The 25,952-nt window shown below is 33.9% G+C and overlaps 2 protein-coding genes across 2 annotated transcripts; both read right to left on the reverse strand.

Moving 5' to 3' along the window:
• Window positions 1–7,896: 7,896 nt before the first annotated feature.
• On the reverse strand, window positions 7,897–17,231 carry LOC132032857 (plant UBX domain-containing protein 2). Its single transcript, XM_059422628.1, has 3 exons — window positions 16,079–17,231; window positions 9,476–9,754; window positions 7,897–8,418 (listed from the first exon to the last, which is right to left on the reverse strand). Exons 1-3 carry the CDS (start codon window positions 16,991–16,993, stop codon window positions 8,164–8,166), a joined length of 1,449 nt encoding a protein of 482 aa, XP_059278611.1. The 5' UTR covers window positions 16,994–17,231; the 3' UTR covers window positions 7,897–8,163.
• A 3,657-nt stretch (window positions 17,232–20,888) lies between these two features.
• LOC132035210 (probable inactive receptor kinase RLK902) lies at window positions 20,889–23,259 on the reverse strand. The gene is made up of 2 exons (XM_059425492.1): window positions 22,356–23,259; window positions 20,889–21,622 (listed from the first exon to the last, which is right to left on the reverse strand). The coding sequence occupies exons 1-2, from the start codon at window positions 22,699–22,701 to the stop codon at window positions 21,048–21,050; spliced, it is 921 nt and encodes a 306-aa protein (XP_059281475.1). The 5' UTR covers window positions 22,702–23,259; the 3' UTR covers window positions 20,889–21,047.
• Between the last annotated feature and the right edge of the window lie 2,693 nt (window positions 23,260–25,952).

Raw genomic sequence — 25,952 nt, forward strand, 5'->3', positions numbered from 1 at the left:
AAAAATAAAAAGATGGTCATTTACTAAACAATCATCCAAAAAGAATAACGGACGAGAATTTCTGGTATATTTTCCCTTTGGATACTTTCATCCATTTAGATTATATTACATGCTCAAATCTTTTGAAATCGATTACGACTCACTATTTTGAGAAAAAAATAAAATCTAGTGGGACATTGACGACCAACATATCTAAGCTTACTTTGTGTTTTTATGATAAGATTTTGTTTTTTTCATGGTTTAGGAACCCGCAAATTCTTTTTGCGTAATTAAATACTCCTCTTCTGTTTAATTTCCTTGTTAGAATTGGTCTTGGCAATAGAAACGGAAAGCGTGTATGATCAAACAATAAATGTGTTGCCTTTTTAGCTGGGGCGGATATACTTTGTTGTCACGGGATATCACTTGGTCGAAATCTTTCACTATAAGCAAAACAAAATATTTGGGTACAAATATAAAAAATAACATTGCTTGTCATTATAATAATTTATTCATTTGTTCGATTCTTCAAATTTAACATCGTTTGCGAAAATTTCTGCTTATGACACTTCATTTTTAATAAAAAGAAATGTTAAAAAAGTGAAGAAAGACAGATACAAACAAGAATCATAACCATACACAGGCTTTGTTCTTCAATTGGGGAATAAAATTAGCCACGTTGTTCATTTAAACCTCGACGTCCTTCTAAAGCTATATCATCCAATGTCTCAGTTCAAAAAAATATGTGTTTGACATAGAAACAATTCACAGTCTAAAATTGTATATGAGTTACAGAAGATTGTTCTCTCTCTGTATTCTTTCTTCCCTTTTTTTTTTTTTTTTTTTTGTGAAAATTCGCCATCCTTTAGGTTGTGATTAGCATTATCATATTCGATTCAAAATAATACAGATATTTTGTTTACAGAAAATATTTTCCAGAGTTGAGTAGTGGTCCATCTGGAGTATCCATCATCATATCGTGTTACATTGAAAGCCTCAAATTATTAAGACATATACACAAACAATATCGAAGCTTTATTAACCCCTGTGACATGCTTGCTCATTTTTATACAAAGTACAATATTAACAAATCTTGGTCTCCCTCGTACGATTAAACCGAATACTGATGATAGTGTTAAAATTCAACTGGAGATATTGTTTTTGGATAAATTTAAAGATAATTAAAGAAAGCGGGATGTTGGGATTTTCAGGTAAGATGAAGCTTGATTAGTTCGAGCCTCATTGTAGAACTATGAAGCATCAAACAAGAGTTACAATTAGCAAAAGAAATGAGATATAAAGAATTGAAAGTAGCAGCGGATCGACTGCCTATTTTGTTGCGAACGTCAAGTTTATAAAAAAAAAAAATAAAAAAAAATGTAGATATGCATTATCACTCTTTTGCTATTATTGAAGATTGTAAATGTTTGTTGAAAGCAAATAAGACCTCCATTATACGCATCTAAAAGAGACATACGAAGGTGCAGATTTTTTGACAAATAAAGAATACATCCATAAAGACGATGTGTTAATTTTGGAATAGATGCGGTCAAGAAAATGAAGTTTTTACCCTCGACGGACTTAAGTCATATAGCTTAGGAAATATTATAAGAAATTTTAATTTGTTTTCAGTGGGAAAAAAAAAAAAAAAAACAGAGAGATACCACCAAATCTTGAAAACTTGGCTCCGAATATGACATCAATTGTAGAACAGATTTGTATTCAAGTGTCGGTAGATACATCTTCATCATTTGTCAATGGCTATAATAATGCAATTGGCAAAAAGACACAAAATTCCCACGTGCTTTTATAAAATTCATCTGTATGAGAAAGAAGTACATAGGACTGACACTGGTTCAATCAAGACGACATTTTTGTAAAAATTTGATCCATAATAGCATGGTTTAATCTCGAGAAAATGAGATCTTTTCAAGTCTCTTATAATTTGAATAGAAGAAAATAACTTTTTAAAATCTCTTATCTGTTTTTTACAGATCTCTTATGTTTAAAAAATGAAATCTTTAGTAAAAAGGTCATAAAACTAAAAAAAGCTTTATCATGGACTAAAAATTTATTTCTTCCATATAAAATCCAACATTAATTTATATAATATGGTTACCACTTTTGTTTTTTTTCAGATCAATAATATTACATAAGTTATACGGGAATTTATACGTTATTTATCCTCTTTTTTAGATTTCATAAAATTTCGATACATAAAACTTTCATTTATAATTCTAATTTGTCTTTTAATATTTATATTTTAATATAATTAGTTCTAGATATACTTCAAAGTGGGTGTAAGTGTAGAATTTCCATAATATAGGGAGTGTAAGTGTTTAATTTTAAAATACAGGGGGTATGTCCAAAAGTAAGTCATATTTCAGGGGTGTTTAGTGTAATTAACCCTAAAATAATATTAATTTAATCTCAAATTAAACAAGTGATGAATTTAAGAAAATTTAATCTAAAATAATTCACCTAATACCTTGAACCAAACGGCCCTTTGAAGATAGATGTTGTTCCACATTCGATAAATATCATGTGTATACATATTATGGATACGTTCGAAACTTTTAAATTGATATGTCATGTATTCATCAATAAATTGAAATTTTTTTGTCACAATTTATGTGGAATTTTTTCTTTACTCCATCGCAAAAAGAATATCGTCGTCCTTGTAAAATTTAGATAGAGGAAATATTACTTTTCCTAACTTGTATTTCCGGGACAAGATTTTCGATTAAGGATCTTCTTTTCTATATATACAGTAATACAGTATACTATATGGTACTGTATTCCCAATATCAAATATGCTAATTGAGCTGGATGCACGAGCAAAATTATCCACGAAGCTTTGATTAATATGTTGACTATACGGCTATACCGTCCCTTGCATGATAGTTTCTGCAGCTTCACCTGCATTGGTTTCGAATTAAGTTAGAGGTGGGATTCAACATGACAAAAAAAAGATTTTTAGCGTTGAATCCATTATATTTTTATATTATAATTATGGATTCAAACTAATCATTTATTGCAGTTTTAATGATGTTTTTTTACGCATAAATTTATGTTTGCTTTGAAAATACTAGGTTCGGATGAACCGGGCGCAACAACTCTACGTCCACCCCGAAAAATAGAGGATTCTCATAAAAGCTAGGCAACTAAGAAGAAGAAGAAGCGAAGGAGGCGATAATTTTTGTATGACAAAGTTTGCTTACACTGATTACCAATTAAATAATTCGAAAAGTTGGATATAATTTAAGGGTGAAAACAGGCTACCGGGTGCAATTCCCACATTTTTATGGTAGTTTTCGCAAAACCGCAAAATTTCATTAATTGTTCTAATTAACGCTTCTTTCAAGTGTGGCGCCAAATCTATTCCATTAGACTATTGTCCAATAAAATTATAGTGAGATTTATAGTTTTTTTTTTTTTTAATCATAATTCTTGCAACATTCGAGCAAATTTTCGGCCAATTGTTCCTGCATTATTGTAACAACTGTTTACTTTTCTATATTTTCAAACTACTTACCACACTCAAGTTTGTTTTTTTCACCTTAAGAGTTTGAAAAAACGTTCCTCCTAGTAATCTTGATCATATAGAAAAAGCTTTAGAATAGCAAGTACTATTTTTAATATCAGAGTGATATCTCCTCATCAAGGTCATATAATATCCGCTTGTAACAAAGAGATTATTTTCACAAAAGGCAAGCTCACTCTTGCATTCAAAATCTTCACACTGCTGATTGATTAGAGAGACCAACCCAGCCCTAGTACGAAGAAAATGTTTAGGCACAATTGAAAAAGTGGTAGTTTTATGACTTGTAGTTTGAAGACAATCACTAGTGTCGTAGCAAAATCATAGAGTTAGAGAATAAAAATGTACAACAACATAACTAATCTAATAGTATAATCTAAACCCGTCAACCGGTTCGGTTTAACTGGTTCAAACCGGTAACAGGACCGGTAAAACGGGAATCGGAACCGGAACCGGTTCCGGTTAACCGTTTATTAAATACCGGTCCGGTTTCGATTTTTTTGGAACCGGAACTGGTTAAACCGGTAAAACCGGTCGAATTATTATTATTATTTTTTTTTTTAATGTAGCCATCGGGCTCCTTAGTTGGACCGTTGGCCAACGGTCCATTTGCAAAAATGGCCGTTGCCAAACGGTCCCAAACCCACTTTTTGGCCCCCCCAACCCCCCAAACTTTTTTTTTAACACTTTAACCCATCCCCCACCCCTATATAAACCCCTCCCCATTTCTATTTTAATCCACACCAATTCACTCTTCTCTTTCTCTCAATCTCTCAATTATAGTTACTTTGCAATAATTAGCCACTTTAAATTTCTCTCAATTAAATATTATAAAGTCTTATTATAGTTTCAATTATTAATTTTGCAATTATAATATTGTTGGTGGAATTGGTGATTTTGCAACAATCCGAACTAGCTTTGGTGGATTTGCAATTCTAGCTGCCTTCACTTTGTTGGAAATTAGTCCGGTAATTTGGTACCTTTATTCTAACTCTATCTTTATTTTTCGCAATTTAATTTACGCAATTTAATTTGTTGCAATTTATTTTCTTGTGATTTATTTGAGTGTGATTTAAATTAATTCTATTTAATAATGTCGAAGAGATTTAGACGTGGTGCCGGTAGTAGTGGTATTGTTAGAGGTGGGTTTAATGAGGAAACATTTGTGGAAGAAACACCTAATTTAGGTATTGATGTTGGTGGAAATAATCCACTTTTAGATCATGAGACAATGCAACAATATTATAGCGACACTTTTAATGAAATTGATGATGATGATGAAACACAATCCCCCGAAAATCCCATAGGAGATACAGGTCCTGCACAATCACATACACAAGATAAACCGCCTAGAACTCGTAAGCCAACCGCTAAAATTTGAAAATTTATGACTAAGGATAAGGAAAGCCAAACAGCTAAATGTACCCTATGTGGACAAGTATTTGGTTTTAGGCAAGGAACTAGTAAGGATGGTGGAATGGGTACACTAAATGGTCATATGAGAAAGAAACATATGGATGTTTGGGGAGAGCAAACGGGTTCAAATGTGGGGGGTATTCAAATGACGATAGACCCACGAACCGGTAAATTTTTTATGTATGACAAGAAAAAAGAGCGTGTAGAAATAGCTAAAATGGTAGTTTATAATTGTTACCATTTTTCTTTCCTTCGGGTTTAGGGTTTGTTACTTACATTAAACGTTGTTATAATCCGTTATTTGAGGGTATTCCTAGAAGTACTTGTAGAGCGAATATTATAGATTTGTATAAAAAATATAGATTTTATTTGCGTCATGTATTTAATTCTTTAAATTGTAATGTTTTTCTTATCGCTGATTTGGGTCTTAGTCTTAACAAGTTAGATTTTTTTGCTATTACATGTCATTGGGTTGATGATAATTGGATTATGCAAAAAAGAATTATAGCTTTTTTATATGATGAAGGGAAAGGTCGTCACGATGGAAAATTTTTAGCGGATTCAATGTCTACTATTATGAGATTTTTTAACATTTATAGAAAAACACTTTGTATTACTTTGGATAATGCTTCTAATAATACAAAGGCGATTGGTCTTTTAAAAAGAGAATTAAACCCTCCGCTAAAAAATATTTTTCATGTGAAATGTATTTGTCACATTTTAAACTTAATTGTTAAAGATGGTCTTGTGTGTTTTGACGATTCTATTCAAAAAGTTAGAGAGGCGGTTGCGTTTCTTTTTTGTAATGCTAATAGGGGAAGACTAAGAGATTTTAAGAATTGTTGTGTGGAAAATAACCTTAGACCTAGGAAAATTCAAGTAGAAATTGAGATTAGGTGGAACTACACTTACATTATGCTACAACAAGCATATGAGTATAGGATTCCCATACAACAAGTTCACAACAAATATAATATTAATTATGATGATTGGTTAAATTTTACGGATTGGGAAGATGTTAAGGAATGTGTTGAACTCTTAGAAATTTTTTATAATGCAACTCTTGCTTTTTCTAAACAATTCTATCTCACGGTAATCAAAATTTTAGCCTACTTAGCGGAAATAGTTAGAGTTTTATAAGAGTATAAATATAAACCCGGTTATCAAGCGGATATTTTTGATATGACAACAAAATTTAAGAAGTATTTTTTCCCATCTCAACTTTATTTATATTGAGTTCTCTTTTAAATCCCTGTTTAAAAGTGTCTTATACTAAAGCATTGGTTAATCAAATTTATACATTTTTAGAAATTTAAGAGGGAGTTGAACCATCTTTAGCTGAAGCCGACCTCGCTATTGATGCCGAGTTTAGAAATTTTTTTAGTCATTATTCTAATTTGGAAGAACATGTTACACCCGTTGCTCCACGCCCTACTACTTCTCAAAGTAGCAAAAAGGGCTTGTCGGGTTTGTCGCATTTAAAAGTTTTACATTCACGTCCAACTCCTTTTTGTAATGCAAACTTTAATGAATATCACTTTTATTTGATGCAACCAAATGTGGATATCAAGGATGATTTGGACGTCTAGCATGGTGGAAGAAATACAAGGCAAGTCATCCGATACTCTCAAGAATGGCTCGAGATATCCTTACGGTTCAAGTATCAACTGTGACTTCGGAGAGTGCATTTAGCCAAGAAAGACAACAAATTGGAGACCATAGACACTCATTATCCGGATTTAGCTTGCAAGTACTAGTGTGCATTTGCGATTGGATTAGATCGGAGCGACGCAACCAAAACTTAGAAGCGGTGGAAGGCGAAGAGGAAGAGATTGAAAATTTGATAGCAAGTGGAGCGGACCAAATGGAAGACTTTGAAGATATCTCCATGGCCAAATATGATATGGGAAAAATTAACCAAATGATTGAGAATTGGTGATTTTATTATTCTACTATTTCCTTGCAACTCATGTATTATTTGCAAGTTAAAAAAAATTACAACTTGCAAATAAATGTTATCCAAGAATGGATAAAATATATGGCTCATTGAACTTTCTTCTATTTACTTGTGTTCATATTTTTACTTATATTAAGTTAGGAATATACCTAAAATATACTAAGAATATACTTATGATATACATCTACTTAAATTAAAAACTAGAAAGTTATATACTTGAAAAATAACTAAAATATACTAAGAATATACATATAATATAAATATACTTAATTTATAAAATACGAATTTATAAACTTAGAAAAAAATTAAGCATATATATATATATATATATATAACCTAAGTATATTGATATATATAAGTATATTCTTAGTATATTTTAGGTATATGTAGTATAACTTAAGCATATAACTAATATATATATATATATATATATATATATATATAACCTAAGTATATTGATATATATAAGTATATTCTTAGTATATTTTAGGTATATGTAGTATAACTTAAGCATATAACTTATATATATATATATATATATATATATATATATATATATATACACGTATATGCCGTATGCCCGTATTGTCGTTAGTCAAGTAAATATATAAACTTTACTTATAAACTTATATAACATATATAAATATACCTACAATATACTAATAAATACTATAATATATATATCCGTACAAAAAAAAAAAAAAAAAAAAGAGGTTTTGGACACTTTTGAACCGGACCGGTCCGGTTTCGGTTATAACTGGTAAACCGGAACGGGTGGCCGGTTCCGATTTTTAAACCGGAAACTGGCTGGTTTGTTAACCGGATACCGGTCCGATTCAAACCGGTTAACAAGTTTAATATAATACCATAAGTAGGGTTTGAGGAGGATAGGATGTACGCAGACCTCAGTCCTACCTTTGTGAGGCAGAAAGGCTATTTTCGGTAGACCCTCGGCTAAGAAGAAAATTAAAATGTAAAGCACTAAATTAGATGTTGCTTAATATTGGACAAAATATAACACCTACAAAATAGATTTGTCTTGTATTCATCAAATGAACAAGTTTCCAATACACTTCATCCCTTATTCTCTCACTTTGAAACCAATTTCTGCCAAAAACTAATGTATCAATCAAACAAGACAGCCTGACTATACAGTTAACCTATCATTTGCACAAACAAGAACATGTAGAGAAAAGGTAAGAAAAGAGAAAAATCAAGAATTACTGGTCTGGTTTACAACATTGTGATCCATTCCAGAAAAATTTAACATTCACTTCAAAGCAACTGATCCAGTCTCGAGGGGCTCGCTGATTTCAAGAAGCTCATTGCAAAGACCTGTGAAAACAACGGAATCTGTTTCGATAGGTTTAAATTTGAGTAGAGCTGAAGGAATCAAATCCTCCTCCTCAAGTGTTATAGCCCTCTCCCCGGCAGCTGGAAAATGGGGAATCACCCGCCTCTTAACAAGCACCGGATGTAACAATTCAAACTCTAAGCTTGGTTCCTTTAACGCCGAGCTCACAAACTAAAAAATAAAAAAACAAAAAAGAGAACAAAATATGAGGAAGAAAAATCTAAGAGAAAAAAATAAAAGTAAAAGCATGTGTATATGTACACGGTGACAAACACTTAACTGGAATATATAACATGTATATGGACACCAGATTACCAGTGAATGGAACAATAGATATGAAGAAAGAACCGCACAATAATAGCCTGTTTGGCCAAACAAATTGTAAGTTATGCTTTTCTACGTTTCTTTCTCAGTCGGGCACGGTTGTTGTTCTTGTTTCATAATAACATCAGGTTTAAAATTAGAGCCCTTCCTTGCATTGCCGTGAGTGACTATTTTTTCGCAAAATATATCCAACTTATTCGACATTTTTTTTCAGATGGAGATAAAACGTGGAACTCTCCAAAAACAATCCATTGTTTCCGTCAAATCTAACTGACAGAGTTCGGTAAATATTTTACGGAGACTAAAAGTGAACTTTTGGCAAACTTAAAGTACCAAAACTGTTAAGTGCATACTTAAAGGACTTTTTCAACCTACCCTCAAACATAGGGGACCATTTTTGTCATTTTCTCGCCACCAGATTACCAATGAATCATCACATTGGAACAAATAGATATGAAGAAAGAGCTGCACAATAAATCCAGAAATATACTCGGAAAATATGTTGACTTGGGACTCTCCATGTGTCGTATACCTAAACAATTATGGTGGCAGATAATCTATGTTGCTAGATTCTTCAAAAATGTCAATGGGCGAGTGTCAGATCCTCCAAACGTAGTGCATCTTTTGGAGGACCCGACACGGCACGGGTGCGGCAACATATTGGAGAGTTCAAGCAACATATCAGATAATATATTAAGTCTAAACAAATTGTAACTTTATGCGATTCTATGCTTAGTATTCTGGAAAGAAATGAAGTTTTTTTTTTGTCATTAAAAAAAAATGAAGCTTTACTTTTGAATCTAACCTAGGTTCTTTGAAGAGAATCCATTAAGTTCTTACCAATTTAGATTTAGTAATTTGACCATACATATATAGTAATAAAAATAAAAGGCAAAGTACAAACCTCATAAAGTGCACTAGTTGGCTCAGAAGGTAGAAAGACACCTTGAAGCAATACTCCATCTGGAAACTGTATTCGGATAATGGATTTTGTGTACTTCTTTCTTGCAGCTTTTGCTTGCTTTTCCCGATAAGATTTAGGAATCAATAATTTCGACTCTTCTAGTTTCTTCCTCTTCATCTCTGCCTCTCTTCTCAATTCCTCGCTTGAGAGGTTAAAGAACGAGTCAGGTAGCACAATTTTTGCTGCTACGCTCTCGGAAACAGAAAAGAACACCTTAATCTGTTGGTAATAGAAATAAAAGAATGTCATAGGCAGAAAATGGCGCGAGTGCTGAGCAAAATGTCATACGAATAGGATATCACTATGTAGTTTCAAAAGTCTTCAGAAGTGTTAAACGTAACTTAACAAAATTAAGCTTGACCGTATTCATCAAAGTAGGTAATGTTTCTGTATTCACCAACATTAAGCTATGACCACATTCACCATAAAACTATCTTCTAAACTTCTATAGAGGCAACATAATTGTTCCATTTTCAGAAGAATAGACATACACATAATGAATTAATTCTAAAGCAAAATTCATGAAGTTTGATCACTACACAAATGGTAAGAAACAACAACATACCGAGTATAGTCCCACAACGGTCTAGGGAGGGTGGGTGTACGCAGACCTTACCCCTACCTTTGTGTTGGGTAACCTAATGTTATTCACTCTTTTCATCTCTGAAAAATGATTTTTTATATACTGATACGCAAAACTGCGTGAAAATAGAAGACATTGGTTGAGGTTTCTAGGCATTGTTAGGTTGTTCTATAACCAGGACTAGCACCTATTACAGGAAGTCCAAGGTAATTAGACACTTGAAGCACCTTGAAAGCAAGGTGGGTAATTATTTCAAAATTACTAGTGTGAAAGGTGGCAAGTTATCCGGCATCCAAGGGTGTGGCCAAGTGGTCAATCAAGTGGGAGGAAAACCATGAGGTCTCAGGTTCAAATCCCACCGGAGACAAAAACACTAGGTGACTTCTTCCACCTGTCCTGGCCTTGGTGGCCAGAATTTACCCGTTACTTGCTGCTGGTGGGAGGTAGCGGGTATCCTATGGAATTATTCGAGGTGCACGCAAGCTGGACCGAACACCACGGTTATTTAAAAAAAAGTGCTGCCAAGTTATCTAACATGCAACCTTAGGATCCTAGGAGATAAGATGTGAAAAGAGGGTATGGAGCTGAGAAGCAACCCTGTGTCGGGGTTTGGAACCCAGAAAAATTCGAGGAGAGGCTACTTTTAACTCTTTCAAAAAATCACAGTCCTTGAAGACTAGCTCATACATGAACAGTGATGAATAGAATGAAGAAGTACTTCTAAGCTGAAACAAAGGTCATCAAATGCTTTGACATGCTCTTTCTTTTCTCTCTTTTTTTATATGTATCTCTTAAGATGCTTGAAGGGAAGCATTGGGGCAACGGTAACGTTGTCTAGGTATGACCTATAGCTCATGGGTTCAAGCTGTGGAATCAGCTACTGATTTTGCATCAGGATAGGTGGCCTACATAGTTGTACCCCTTAGTGTGTGGCCCTTCCACGGATCCTCCGTGAACGTGGGACACTTCGCGTACCAGGCTGCCCTTTATTTTTTATCTCTTAAGTGGTCAAAAGTTTTGCTAATTTAATGTAATTATTGTAGCTTTATTTTATTTTGGAAACTTGTGTGGCTTATAGAAAGTATGATTTAACGTAGGAAACTGTCGGAACTGATTTAATGTAATTATTGCAGGTTAAAAGTCTTTTCTCTCTTCTTTTATATGTATCTCTTAAGATTCTTGAAGGGAAGCATTGGGGCAACGATAACGTTGTCTAGGTATGCCCTATAGGTCACGGGTTCAAGCTGTGGAATCAGCTACTGATTTTGCATTAGGATAGGTGGCCTATATAGTTGTACCCCTTAGTGTGTGGCCCTTGCACGGATCCTCCGTGAACGTGGGACACTTCGCGTACCAGGCTGCCCTTTATTTTTTATCTCTTAAGTGGTTAAAAGTTTTTGCTAATTTAATGTAATTATTGCAGCTTTATTTTATTTTGGAAACTTGTGTGGCTTATAGATAGTATGATTTAACATAGGAAACTGTTGGATCTATATTTAAGGCAGCATATTCGAGTTGAAGTTGAGACAGATAGTCATGCCATCGCGTCAAAAGAAAAGGAAGAAAACAAAAATATAAGGAAATAAAAAGGAGTACAAAGACAGTGGGTGTTACTTGCTAGTCACATCCCAGCTACGTGAACCTGAGCAGCACAAGAATCTCCTACCCCTCCCCCCCCCCCCCACACACCCCCCAACCCCCCCCCCCCCCCCAAAAAAAAAAAAAAAAAAAACTCAATAATTAGTTATTTTTGCCAATCTTGCTTATGGATAAATTAGACTGAGAAACAAATTGTTACAACAGATTGTGAGTAATGTAGCTTTCTTTTGGTTGAAAATAATGTAAAGCACTGGGTTTTATAAAAAAACGATAAAAACATCATTAATTAGCAAACAACTAAAGGAATTTTAGTTCGAAATATCCAGCGTACTCCCACTAAAACTTTCTTTCCTAGTATAGATTTATAAAACAACTATGCCTTAGTCCCAAACAAGTTGGGGTCCTGGTACAGATTCATACATACAGAATATGATCATAATTCAAAAAGCTGTGTATCATTTGGCTAAAAGAGGCGGGGTGATAACTCCAGTTCAAAATGCTAAAAGTAGCATTTGAACTACATAAGTAGAAAACACCTAAACAAATAATACTGAAGCTTCAAATGTTATTTATCATTCCTAGTCACTTGATCCAAGGGCCTAAATTTATTGGTTGATTGCAGACTCAGTAATAATTCTTCACCAAATGTTTTATTGTCCTCAATGTTATAAGACGAACAAACTTGTGGTAAATTCTCAACAGAAACTAAATGATGAGTATAGGGGGCAACATTTAAAATATCTAATTGAATATAGCAAAATGTAGTATATTTATAGCTTATAACTGTAGCAGCTAGGTAAAATCTCTTATAACATCCAGTTAGTTTATACATTGGAAGACATAAATGACATTACTTTGACACCAAAGAGTAGTTTTATGTTTATCATGCATTGTGATAACATGAAAAACATAAATGACATGCTCCATCAATTTCATAGATTCTAATATCTCAGACAATAGATTTGACTCATTCAACTTCACGACAAATTTCAAGCATAATTCATTGGATTATTCTTTTGAAGATTTTGTTTTAGACATCCAAGAGAAATATTGTGGTAAAATCAAAAAGTGAGGTCCCGTCTATGTCCAGTGGATTGATAAACATAAAGAAAGTTATGGAATCAATGCATCCAACAGTTCATCTCAGAAGCAATACGCAAGAAAATGAAGGGAAAAGGTATAAAAATCCCCCTAAACTTGTTCGGTATTTTCAGTTACACACTTACTCTTTGTGAGGGTCCTATGACCACCCCCCCCCGGGACTATTTTGAAGTTGTCAACAATAGTGCTATTGATGCACCAATTTCAAGTGTTATTCCACTTTCTCTAAAACATATTATGTCCAGTTGAATAATACACCAAACTAGAAGCTATAGTACCCCGACACAAAAATAGCAGAATTTCCTCATTAATTGGCTAATAAGAAATAAAGTAGCCTTTAATTTTTTAAGAAGTTATGGAGTTAATGCTATATCAGGATGACAACGCCATTCATCAATTCGCATGAGAAAGGGCTTTACTTGATGAGAAGGATAAGTAAAATAGCCAATTCATGATGACCTCCTTGATGGATGAGTTTGGACAGTTAATTCATACAGAAAAGGATATTGAAGGTGTTGTTAAGAGATTCTATATGAGACTCTTAGGAGCTGCTCCCACCCAACTACATGCAATCAAGCTAGAAGTGATGAAAGAGGGACCTATCTGATTAGAAGCCAGCACAGCAATTACAATTAATAGCATCTATTCCCAGGGAGGAGGTTTTTACAGCTCTGAGTAGTATTGGTGATAGAAAAGCCCCAGGGTGTGATGGTTATAATGCTTTGTTCTTTAAAAGAACCTCGCTGATCCTTGGGAATGACATAACAGAAGCAGTTATTCAGTTTTTTGAGACAAGTCTCCTATGCAGGTCTGTCAATTGCACATCAGTCACCTTGGTCCCTAAGGGAAGAATCCTACCAGTATAAGATAGTATAGACTTATCTCATGTTGCTCAGTGGTATACAAGCTAATCTCAAAGATCCTCACAGCAAGAATGCAAAAGATAGTGGATTTCCTAGTTGATAAAGGTTTTGTTCCTGGAAGGTCCATAACTGATAATATCATTTCAATTCATGAGCTTGTCAAACGCAAATGAAAGGAAATAGATTTCTCCTAGATGTTTGATCAAATTAGATATGCAGAAGGCATATGATTCAGCGGAATGACCTTTCTTACAACAAATTCTGACTGGTTTGAATTTTCTTTTACAATTTGTTGAGTGGATTAGGAATTGTGTAACAACTGTCTCCTATTCTATCCTTGTCAATGGGAGACCAACTAAGCCTTTCCCAGAAGTTACAGATTGTTCAACTGGGGTTTGCAGATGATTTTCTACTCTTTTGCAGAGATGACAAAATATCAATCAAGTTGATGTATGACTGTTTTGAGGTGTTTTCATGTGCTTCTGGCCTTCTTGCAGAGAAGGATAACAGCTCCATCTATATTGGAGGCATGGACATGACAGAACAACTAGAAGTTTTGACTAGTCTGGGATTTCCTAAAGGAGATCTACCTATTAGATACTTAGGTGTTCCCTTGAGTACAACGAAAATGGGGGTGAGGCAGTATCAACCATTGCTTAAGAAAATACTTGCAAGGATTTCTGTCATATGCTGAGAGGATCCAACTCATCAAGACTGTTCTTTTTGCTATCCAAATATACTGGTCATGGATTTTCATCTTGCCTAAGAAGGTGATTCAAAAGATTGAATCAATTTGTAGGACTTATCTGTGGACAGGTCGCTGTAATCTATCAAGAAGAGCCTTAGTGGGAAAAAGTATGTACACCTAGAGTGGCTGGAGGCCCGAATATCATGGATATTACTACATGGAACAAGGCACCAGTGTGTAAATTACTCTCGAATCTTTGTCAAAAGAGGGATAAGCTATGGCTGAAGTGGATGCACACTTACTATGTTAAAGGGAGACAAATTTTAGAGTATGAACCTGGGCAGCCAGCTTGGATGACAAGGAAGATATGCAAGGCTAAGAACTACATGAATGAGGCAGGCATGAGGCCTGATGACTTGCTCAGGCTATCTTGCTTCTCTATCAAAGACATGTATGCTGAGTTGGGAGGTAGTTTTCCCAAAGTACGATGGAGGATGTCAATTTGCAACAATCTTGGGGCCCCTAGATGGATTTTCATCCTATAGTTGGCTATACATGGTAGACTGAACACCAAGGATTTACTAGCTAGATGGCGCATTCCAACAGATAAGCTATGTGAGCTCTGCAATGCAATGGATGAGAGCATGGACCACCTGTTATTTAGCTGTCACTATGCAGCCACTATTTGGGACAAGCTCCTGTACTGGCAAGGTATTTCAAGAAGGGCACAGAGTTGGTCTGATGAAGCGCAGTTGTTAATCTCTCAAGCAAAAGGAAGAAGTGCAGGGGTGGAGGTATATAGAATGACACTCGCTCACTGTGTATACTTTGTCTGGCTGGAGAGAAACCTGAGAATGTTTCAAAGCAAACAAAGGCAAGCTGACACCATCACAAGAGTCATTATACAGCAACTATTTTGTAGGGGTAGATTGAGGCCAAGGCTGGCCAGAAGTCTTGATGAACTTAACTACTTTTTTTTTTTTTTTTGACAAGGTAAATGTATTATTGGAAAAGGCACCAAGAAGGTACTCCAAATTACATCAGAAACAGACAGACCCTACAAGAGTAACAGATCACAAATTTCCAAGAGAATCCAAAAAGTCCATACTGATCCATTTTCTCTAAAATACTCTTCCTATACTATACGAACAATTGAGCAGACAAAGGTTCTTAATTCTAGAAATATGATTCTTTTTATTCTCAAAGCAAGCACTGCTCCTTTCTCTCCAAATAGTCCAAAAAATACACAAGGATGAGCTTAACTACTATCCGTAGCTAGCTGCTCTAGGATGAAGTATTTAGAAGACTGATGCAGACTATGATTGCTGTTATATCAAGATACTAGGTGTGTAGCCATGTAGGAGTGCATAGGGATTGAGTAGTTAACATCTAGGAGTGGGGACGCCCGGACTTAGAAAATTTTGTTTTGTTTTTCCTTGAGCTGTAAACATTTGGACTCGGTAATAAAATCATTTTAATAAACAACAAAAAAGATAGCCAAGGTGCTAAATCATGTTCAACTAAGATAAATAACAGGACGCCAAGGAAATTTTATCGCTGAAGCATCAAGAAAAGTAATATTAAATAGTATCCAAGAGTTTCAGTATTCAAGCACTAGTAAAACTAAAGCTATGACATTCTACACAGGAATTTAAGAGCATATGGAAACTAAAACACCAAACTATTATCAAAAGTAATCCAAATTCTACCTGTCTATCAATCTTCTTCGGCACGACCGGTTCACTTGCCTTAACTTCAGACACCGACGCCAACTCTTCAACTTTCTTCGGTTCCAATAGCGACACCACATTCTTAAGTACAACAAGTTGTTCTTCTTTCGGAACGTCCATCACAGCCCAAATTTCACCACCTTCTTCTTTCAACTCAAATCCAACAAATTCCAATAACTCCACTCCTCCAACAACATCACCTATAGCTTCCTTTATCTTCACATTTCCCATCCTTATTTTCCTAAACTTAGGATTCTCCGGTTCCTTAACGATATTCTTTAACAACTTTATAACAACCTCAACTGACCCTTCTTCAGGCTTTCCAGAAACATATAAACTAACACAACTTTCCAATTCACTTTTAACTTCAACTTTACTTTCAACATCACTACTTAAACAACTATCAACATGAATTGTCACTTCTTCTTCAGATACAAAACCACAACCACAAACAGGACATTCAAAAACATTTAATGAATAACCATTTTTGTTCCTTTCACCACTAGTAATTAACTCACCATATGGATCAAAACCATCCTTTCTTTCACTTCTTTCACTTTTAACCTCAATTCTTGAAACAGAATTACTTGGTTTTTGAGGTAAAGTTTGTGACTTTAAAGGTTGGTTTTGCTTATTTTGGGATGAAGGATCAAAACCATCCATTTTTTCAGTTTTTTCATCAATTCTTGAAACAGAATTACTTGGTTTTTGAGGTAAAGTTTGTGTTTTTAAAGGTTGGTTTTGTCTATTTTGTGATGAAATATTATTAACATGATTTGAAGAAGTATTAGATGAACTAGTACCTAATACTCTACCTTGACCTTTAAACTTACCTGATGAAGAAAATGAAACTTTTTTCATGAAACCTTTCATTTTATCCTTCATATCACCCATTTTTCAAGAATACCCTTTTCTTGAAATCAATATATCAATCAATTGGAATCAAATTCTTGAAAAAATTCCACTTTTTCCTCTGTATATTTTGTTTTTTTTGTGTATATCAAGAAAGTGAGAAAAGGGGTTCTTTTTTTCCTTAGATATCTTTGTTTTTGTGGAATTGAGATGTGAATCTAAGGAAAAAATTGGGGTTTTCTTGAAGGTTGAAATTTGGGAAGAAGAAACAAGGAGAAAATGGTGGAAATAACAGTTTTTTATTATTTATTTTTAAGAAATTTGAAATGGATTTTGTTATGGTGTGTTTGGGTGTAATGATCTTTAACACGGTATTTTTGGAATATGTGGTTGTTCATGTGCTGTGTGGGTCCCACCATAAGGAGTTTATGACGAATCCATATGTTACATTTGGTAGCTGATCAGAGTTATGCGGATATTAATAATACAGGGATTAGTTATGAGTGTCTGTGTATTATTTTATGTCAGGGTTAGTTATGCAGGGTTTAGTTATTCCACCTTTTATATTGCATAAAATAATGCATAGATTTCCTAATAACTTATATAAGTATTAGTTATGTGTGTTTTAAAATTGCAAATCAAATACCGTATTAATTTTATACTTGAACAACTTACCTCCTAACGAGATATACCAAACGTGGTATTACTTATGCAGGATTTAAGACCTACATAACTCACCTGCAAGCCAGGTATCAAACGATCCCAAAGAGGATTAACTATGTAGGGTTTAGTTAATGATGTATTAATTATTTCACCTTCTTGCACAAAAAATAATACATAAATTCTCCCATAATTTATACATGTATAGTTATTCGGGTTCTAAATTACAAATCAAAAATTATATTAATTTTATAAATAAATAATTTACCTTCTAACCGACCGTCAAACGTGATATTATTTATATAAGATTATATCTGCCTAACTCATCTCCAAATCGGCTACCAAATGATCCCTTAGTTTTTTTTTTTTATAAGAAATCTGTTACTTAATTGGATTGTGTTATTATGTCATGGCGCGTTTGGGTGGAATGTTCTTCAACACGGGATTTTGGAACATGGAGTTGTTCATGTGCTGTTTTCGCCACCTCAGCAGGCAGAGGTGGGTCACACCATACGTGCTCTAGGGTTTGGTAAATTGATTTGGGTGATTTGAAAATGGGGAAAAGGGTCAATAATATCCATCGACTATGCGAAAATAATTAGAGAAAAGACATCATTTGACCCCTGAACTTGGCATGAAAACTTAGTTTAGCAATTAAACTTAAATTGTATTTATTTACCTCCCTTAACAACTTTCAAGTTAATTAAATACCTATGCGGCCGAACCAGGTTGAGATCTAGGTTTTGTTCACCACTCGCCTGGTGATTGGTCCACGTCATTAAATATTTTTTTAGTTACTTTTATTTATTTAGTTTTTCTCTTTCTTCTTCATTCTTTCCCTATTTTATTATTTTATTAAAAATGGACCCACCGCAGCCACCACGCCACCACCATTAACTTAGCCTCCACCACACCACCACCGCCGCCACCACCACGACGCCAACCCCACCCCCAACCAAACAACCAAACCCACCTTCTTCCGCCCTCCACCCCCACCCCACTCGCAATGAAAAAAGAAAACTCAAATTTATTGTCATTTACCTCCATTATCATCAACGCTCCATCAACAACAATGACTACCTTTCGTCTTCCATCAACAACCATGGAACTCCAAAAATCCGGAAAAATCAACAACCATGGAACTCCAAAACTATCAATAACATTCTTAATTACAGAAAAACAAGAGGAAGCAGTGATAAAATAATCCAGCGGACACCCATTGAGATTAAGATAATAAAAAATCACCCCATCGAAAAAAATGGTGCCGGCGAACTTTAATCTTTCCTGCCAATTGAATTTTTTTTTCTCAACCTTTAATCTCAATTGCATTTTTTCTCTTTTGCTTATTTAATACCTGAAAGAGGCTATGTATTTAATGGAGAAAAGACATCTGGGAAGAAGACAAACATGAAAGAGGGAGAAAAAATGACCAAGAAAAATGGAAAAAGAAAAAGAAGAAATATTGCAATTTGGGGAAAAGACATCTGGGAAAAAAGAAGAAGAAAGAAGGAGACGGAGGGCGGGTTTGCGGGGGGGGGGGTTGGAAGAAGGAGAAAGGGAAAAGAATAAGAAAGAAAAGGAAAAAGTTAATTTAAAATGGAAAATAAAATATTAAGAAAAATCTTAATATATCATCCAATTAGAAGATGACATATCTACAGTTGGGACCAGTTGAGACCACTTTTAGTGTTATTTGTTTTTTTTCCACGCATTTTTTAAGAAATTGAGTGACACTTTCTTTCACTTCACCCGCTAAGGGCGTATTTAATTAACTTGAAAGTTGTTAAGGGGGTAAATAAATACAACTTAAGTTTAGTTCTTAAAACTAAGTTTTCGTCTGAAATTCGGGGGTGAATGATCTCTTTTCTCAAATAATTATTTAAGTCTTTCCTTAGACTTTCAGTTCATCATTATCCTTGACGTTATAAAATCAGTTAAAATATACCACTTCTCCGTTAGGATCTTCTGTCATGAACGATAGTCGTTTCGATCCTAGCTGATTTCAAGATCTAGGAAGTTAATATAATTTCTTTTTTTTTTGCCTTGCTAAAAAACGGTGTAGGTTGAGAATCGAATCTGTATGACATTATCTCATATGGTGTGACACATTAATGAGGTGGACGCCCTCAATCCTATTTTATCCCTTTCCCACTTCTTCTTTCACCGCCACCAGTCCACCGCTTCCCAAGTGCCCTCCCCAAAATTCAATGTTATAATTATTGCATTTTAAATAAATTTCTTAATACAAGTACGTTATTTGATCAAAAACTATTGGGTTCGGTTGAATTCCATATTCGGACTTCTAGCTCCGCCCATGTCCTCCTCCACTTCTAAAACATCAAATTTCGTCCTTTTTTGGGGCTATAGTTTCAACAACAACCCATTTTCAACCCTCAAATGATCATCCATAACCAAAATCAAACATCTTACTTGAATTTCCAACACATAATATCAATAATATGATGAATTTAAATCGGAAAATGTAACTAAAATAATAAAAATTTCAAAGGACGTAACAGGAACTATCGTGGGAATATATGATGCACGTCTCCTTAAATTTTGGAACAAAGGGAAAAACGCACTTAGGAAGACGTTTGAGTCTGAACAAGCTTTCTCCATTTCTTGATTTATTTTTTTGTCTTTGCTTATAATGTAATACTAGTTGACTTTGGACCTGTTCATTACTTGTTAATATAAGCTGGTTTCTATCTGATTGAAATTCTTTAGACAAGAATCCTATTCACGTTGTGAGATTGAATTTTTAAAAAGAAATAAAACTAGAAAACCATTAACACGTAAAAACAACATACAGAGATGAGTTCTTATGCTTAAGTATCACTCCCTCTATTCTAATTTATTTGTCATATGTTATTTTTTTTTTTTAGTCTGCTCCAAACAAAATATTATACTTGTTTAGAAAAAATTTATCAATTTGCCGCTACTTCGATTCAAACAGTAACCGTCGGTTACTGAATTTCTCCAAAAATATATTTGGGCTCAACTGATTCACCAAAGTGCTTGACCTTCAGAGCTACTTTTTAAAATTTTCATTTTAAAGAAAATGTTTTTCTTTTTCAAACTTCATGCCTAGTCAAATATCATCACAATTCACATAAATTGAGACGGAAAGGTAGCTAATTGAAAAGAAAAAAAAAACATTTTCAATTTTTTGTAGTCACTATAGTCCTCATACAACCAAAAGTGATTCAATGGATGAAGGACTGGAAGTGTTAACCACCACTTAAATCTCAATTAGGGAGAATATACAGCCTCTGTTTTATCCAAAGTACAAAATTGGCCAAAATTGAATTGACATGAAATTCATTGTACTCAATATACACAGAGACAGTGCATTATAAATTTCTAGTCATTAGAGTTGATGAAACTTAGAATTTCAGAACGGTTCTCAATGATTATTAACTACTAATAACCATAATCATGATTTAAAACTACATGTCCTTTTTATTTGATCAGTCACAGCAACCATTGAAGGCCTTTTATTAGGATTCTTGAAAGTACAACAAATTGCTAGTTGTAACAATTGAACCGTTTGATCTCCAAAATTCTTGTAATTTTCCAGCATACTCTTGTCAAAAACATCCATAATAGGCCTTTCTTGGAACATTATTCGAACCCAACTAGGCAAATCAATCCCTTTGTGCTTGCCAACGGCGTCTAACGGGGCCTTACCGGTCAATAATTCCAACAACAGGACACCGAAGCTGTAAACATCTGATTTTTGAGAAACGTCGTAGGCATATCCCACTTCTGGTGCCTGATAGCCCACGTTGAGCACAATTAACATGGTGTTTGGCATGAAAAGTCCAAATAATCCTTGATCTGAGAGATGAGCATCGAAAGAATTGGTGAGTAGAACATTGGATGACCTTATGTTACCATGGCAAATGCCAGGACCCTGAGAATGGAGAAATTCGAGACCACGAGCAACTCCATAAGCGATTTTAGTCCTTACTTCCCATGTGAGTTGAGATTTCTTAGCCACTCCATTTTCTATGTAACATGTCAGGTGAAGAAAAATTAAGGAATAAAGTTGTTTGTCAAGAATGTAGTCAGAAAGATTATGATAATAAAACTGATGCATGTTTACTACTTACTAGTTACGTGAAAAATCTTGAGAATTTTCATAAATAAGAAATTTGTTTTAAAACTTCAATAGGAGGCGTTTAACTTCACTAACACCTTCTAAAAGTTCAATTTTGATATTCTTTTTCTTTTAATTATTTGTGAAGAAAATACACCTTGAACCAGCTTAACTTCAAAAATTAACTCATGACGTGAATATTGCCCAAGATCATATAAGGAGATAATAACTCATTTTCTTGTTCAAACTTTGACATCTTGTTTGTGGATAACATAATATGAGGGACCAATATTGGGTAAACTATGAATAAAATTGAGTCTGATTCCAATACCATGCGAAGAAAATGCATCTTGAAACTAACTCGACCTTAAAAACTAGCTCATAAGATAAGGATTCTCCATCATATAAAAATACAACAACTCATTCCCTCAATGTGAAATGATATTATACGATTGCTCATTGATCTTAAAGAGATTCTTGAGTTAATTTGTTGACAAAATAAAATTTATTTTTTAATGTAACACAGGATTGAATAGAATCCCGTGATCTTGACATTCAAATGATTACTTACTTAGGAAAAAGGAGAGGGATCTTAGATAGAAAAAATGTATTGCAAAACTAATACTAGTTTAGAACACTTACTATGCAAAAGGGAAGCCAAGCTCATAGGCATGTAATCAAATACAAGAAGCTTCTCATCTTTTGAATAATAATAAGCTCTTAGAGGAAGCAAACTATGGTGATCACTCAATTTTGCCAATTCTTGAATCTTTTTGCTGAAGTCCTCTTGAACCAAACAACAATCTTTTAACCTCTTAACAAACACAATATTCCCATTTTCCAATTCTGCCTTGTAGCTACTTCCAAAAGTTCCCTTACCCATGAGTTCTGCTTCTGATCTCAACAAGTCTACTAAATCATATTTTTCTTTAGTATTATCAGAAAACTCTAGTTTTTTATTCACAAATGTTGTTTGGCTTTGTGCCATTTTGTGCCCAAAAACACTTAGGACAAGAAAATTAGTATACTTCTAATGTCAGAATCAAGATCAACTAGGATAATCAGTCCATTGCAGTGCGCAAGTCAAGGCAATATGAATAGGATGTTGAAGGTACATAAGGTTCAACTATGGTAAGGAAAGACTCCTGGTAATAGGGATATCTGTGAGAATGCTTACCCATATCTTATCATTTCTTCGGAATTTTCCGCTCATAGCATGATGAAAGTGTCCGATTATAGTACGACGTGCTGCTTCAATAGCTCGATATGAAAGACGATCAGCTCTACTTGTCGAACTCTTCTTTGGTATCAAAGTAGCTGTAATCTCATCATCCAATTATCTTTCTTGTTCCACACGCGTCGAGGGTTCTAATGTTGATGCCGAAACATCAGGGATGTGCAAATTAATGCAGACTAGATTAGGAACCCTGCTATAGCCGACAAAACTTGATGAGTGCTCTGAAACTCTATTGAGCAAAGAAGAGAAGAATATAGGTGCCACTTGTTCTTTGTGTGGCCTAATTAATACAAAGGTTGTTAGTTGAGGATTCAAAGAGAAAATACAATGTCTGACTTTTTTTGTCCGTTAAATATTCCAAAAGTCAAATTGAGATGTATATTACATTAATGTAAAGATTAATGAATCAGAAATGATGAAAATGACTTGTAAGCCACCTACTCTATGTTATAAACTTATTTAATTTTTGTTTTAGGGAATATTACTCATAATTTGACCAGATATTTGGCCTATTATTTGTTTTTTTATTGTCAAAGAAAAATGAAAATGAGAAGTGGCTAGCAAAATGAAAATGAGAAGTGGCTAGCACGTGCAATAGACAGCCTTATATTTGGACTATTGTTCGTTTTTTTTCTTCTTTTCTTGCTAAAGATATAGAGTATTTATTATAGCATCATATTACAGCTAAGGACATATCTCAAAGACACCTTTTACTCATATTGCGATTAGGGTTAGGGGTGACAAAATTAACTAATGAAAATATGATCAACACGGTTCAATTAACTTAGCATATTTTGAACCATCCAATCCAGCTCATCTAAATGTTGGATTGATATTAGTCTAAATTGATCCATGAGAAATCTTGTTATATATAAACATAATACAGAAAGCAAAAGTTTTAATAAATACTTAAACAAAGTATAAGAAAATAAACCAAAAAAGTTAAAATTTAGAAAGAATTAAGTGTTGTAAGTTATGACCTGTTTGTTATCCCATTTAAGCCCAAGTAATTCTTAGGCGGACAAATCATAGAAGAAATTGCACAGTTGCCCTTCAAATAGGCTAGTCTCTTTTTGCCCTTCAAAATCGAACTTATGCCTAGCAGGACATAAGTTCTTTAAGGGATCAATCATAACTTGTGGGATATTATGATACGAGAATACAAACTTATGTCCTGCGAAAATGTTGTTTGTGAGGGACAAAAATTAAACCCAACACAAAATAGGGGCAAAGGTGCAAATGACCCCCAATAATCCACCAATTTGTTAACCGCCCATTTGACACCCCTGCTTATGGTGATAAAATTATCTACTGTAAATCTTGGTCCTATACCACCAAAAATTATTATGGGGTGGTAAGTACTCTTCAATTCTTAATCAGAAATTTCGGGTTCCACTCTCAGATATGGAGTCGCATTTGATAGAAAGCGCTTTACCTCCGACGTAACACTTTACGACGCGAATTCGCATTTGATAGAAAGCGCTTTACCTCTGACGTAACACTTTACGACGCGAATTCAAATTAATCGGTATAAAGTTTATGATATTGGATGTCGGTCACATGACTCCGGAATCTGGGTGGCAAAAGTTGCGTATCTATTATTGATATACCAAAAGAAATTTAATGTAGGTGCATTTTATGAATTCAACTTTTAAACTGTCCGCCTAAAATAGAAAAAATTGCCCTGCTTATTTGGAAGGAAAAATATTCTATTGATAATTTCTGAGAAAATGCGAAAACAAAATATCTGCCCTCTTTGTTTGGAAAAATAATTATGCCAAATATTTTGTGAATTCTTATACTAGTAAACTATTAAATGGGTAAATATGAAACCCGATTATCTTTATACAATTGGTAAAACAATCAAGTTAGTAGATTAAATACCAAAATTTAACATCTTCTTGTCCAACAACATAGTATATAAGAAGGAATACTAGAGAAAGTTAAAACTAGAAAAGTGCTTAAAAGCCAATAAGCACTTAAAATAAGCCAATCCAAACACCCTCTTAGTACATTTTATTGACGAATTTTCAAAATGGCAAAATTCATTAACATACTCTTCATTGTAATCCTTATAGCTTTTATGTCAGGTACTATTCTGTCCCTTCTCTTCCAAGATTTCTACAAAGAGTAAACAATTACAACAAAAAAGAATTGAAATTAGCTGCGAACTTCATTGCTAATATGTCGCAAAATAGCTCGTTAGCTCGTAGTTAACAATTTTTTTTGATAATTTATCGTTAAATCATGTTGCTTTTTGTATATATCAAGACGGTCAAAGAAGGTTTTCTTTGATCATTCTTTTCTTGAATATCTTTTTAATGTTTGAATTATTAACTATTTTGATTTATTGTATTCTTTATGTAGTTTTCAAATATGCAAAGTTTATTTCTAAAAACTTATAAATTTTATTGATCCCCATACACCAAACTATGCCAAACAAAATGGAACAGAAGCGGCATAAGCAGAGAAGGGGGCGCAAAGGGTTCATCTGAATCCCTTTCACCGAAAAATCACATTGTATATTAGGTTAAAATTATTTTTTATATACATATAGATGCTGAATTCTCTTAGCTTAATTTTTCTTATATTTATTTCTTTATATTTTGAATTCTTTTATTGAAAAAATCCTGAATCTCCCATATCGTATTACCACAAATACAGTCGGACCTCTCTATAACAACATTTCACTATAACGATTATGTTATTTTCTTAAACAAATTTTTATGATGTTCTATCATATTATATGTTCTCTATAATAACATTTCGCTATAGTAGCTAATAAATATTCACACAAACAACTGTTACAAGGAGATTTGACAGTAACATATTTGCTAATAATGCAGATGAGGGAATCATTGGTAAAGTTCAAGGGGAGGAATGCTCAATTGATGTTGGCTTTAATATTTGCACCAGTAATCATGATAGGTGTTTGATGCAGTGTAGACAAGCTAGTTTTTATCTGGTTTACAAAGCTCTATGTCAAATAGAAAGTGATGGTT

The sequence above is a fragment of the Lycium ferocissimum genome, chromosome 10, assembly GCF_029784015.1.
Source record: "Lycium ferocissimum isolate CSIRO_LF1 chromosome 10, AGI_CSIRO_Lferr_CH_V1, whole genome shotgun sequence".
In the NCBI taxonomy this organism is placed as follows: Eukaryota; Viridiplantae; Streptophyta; class Magnoliopsida; order Solanales; family Solanaceae; genus Lycium; species Lycium ferocissimum.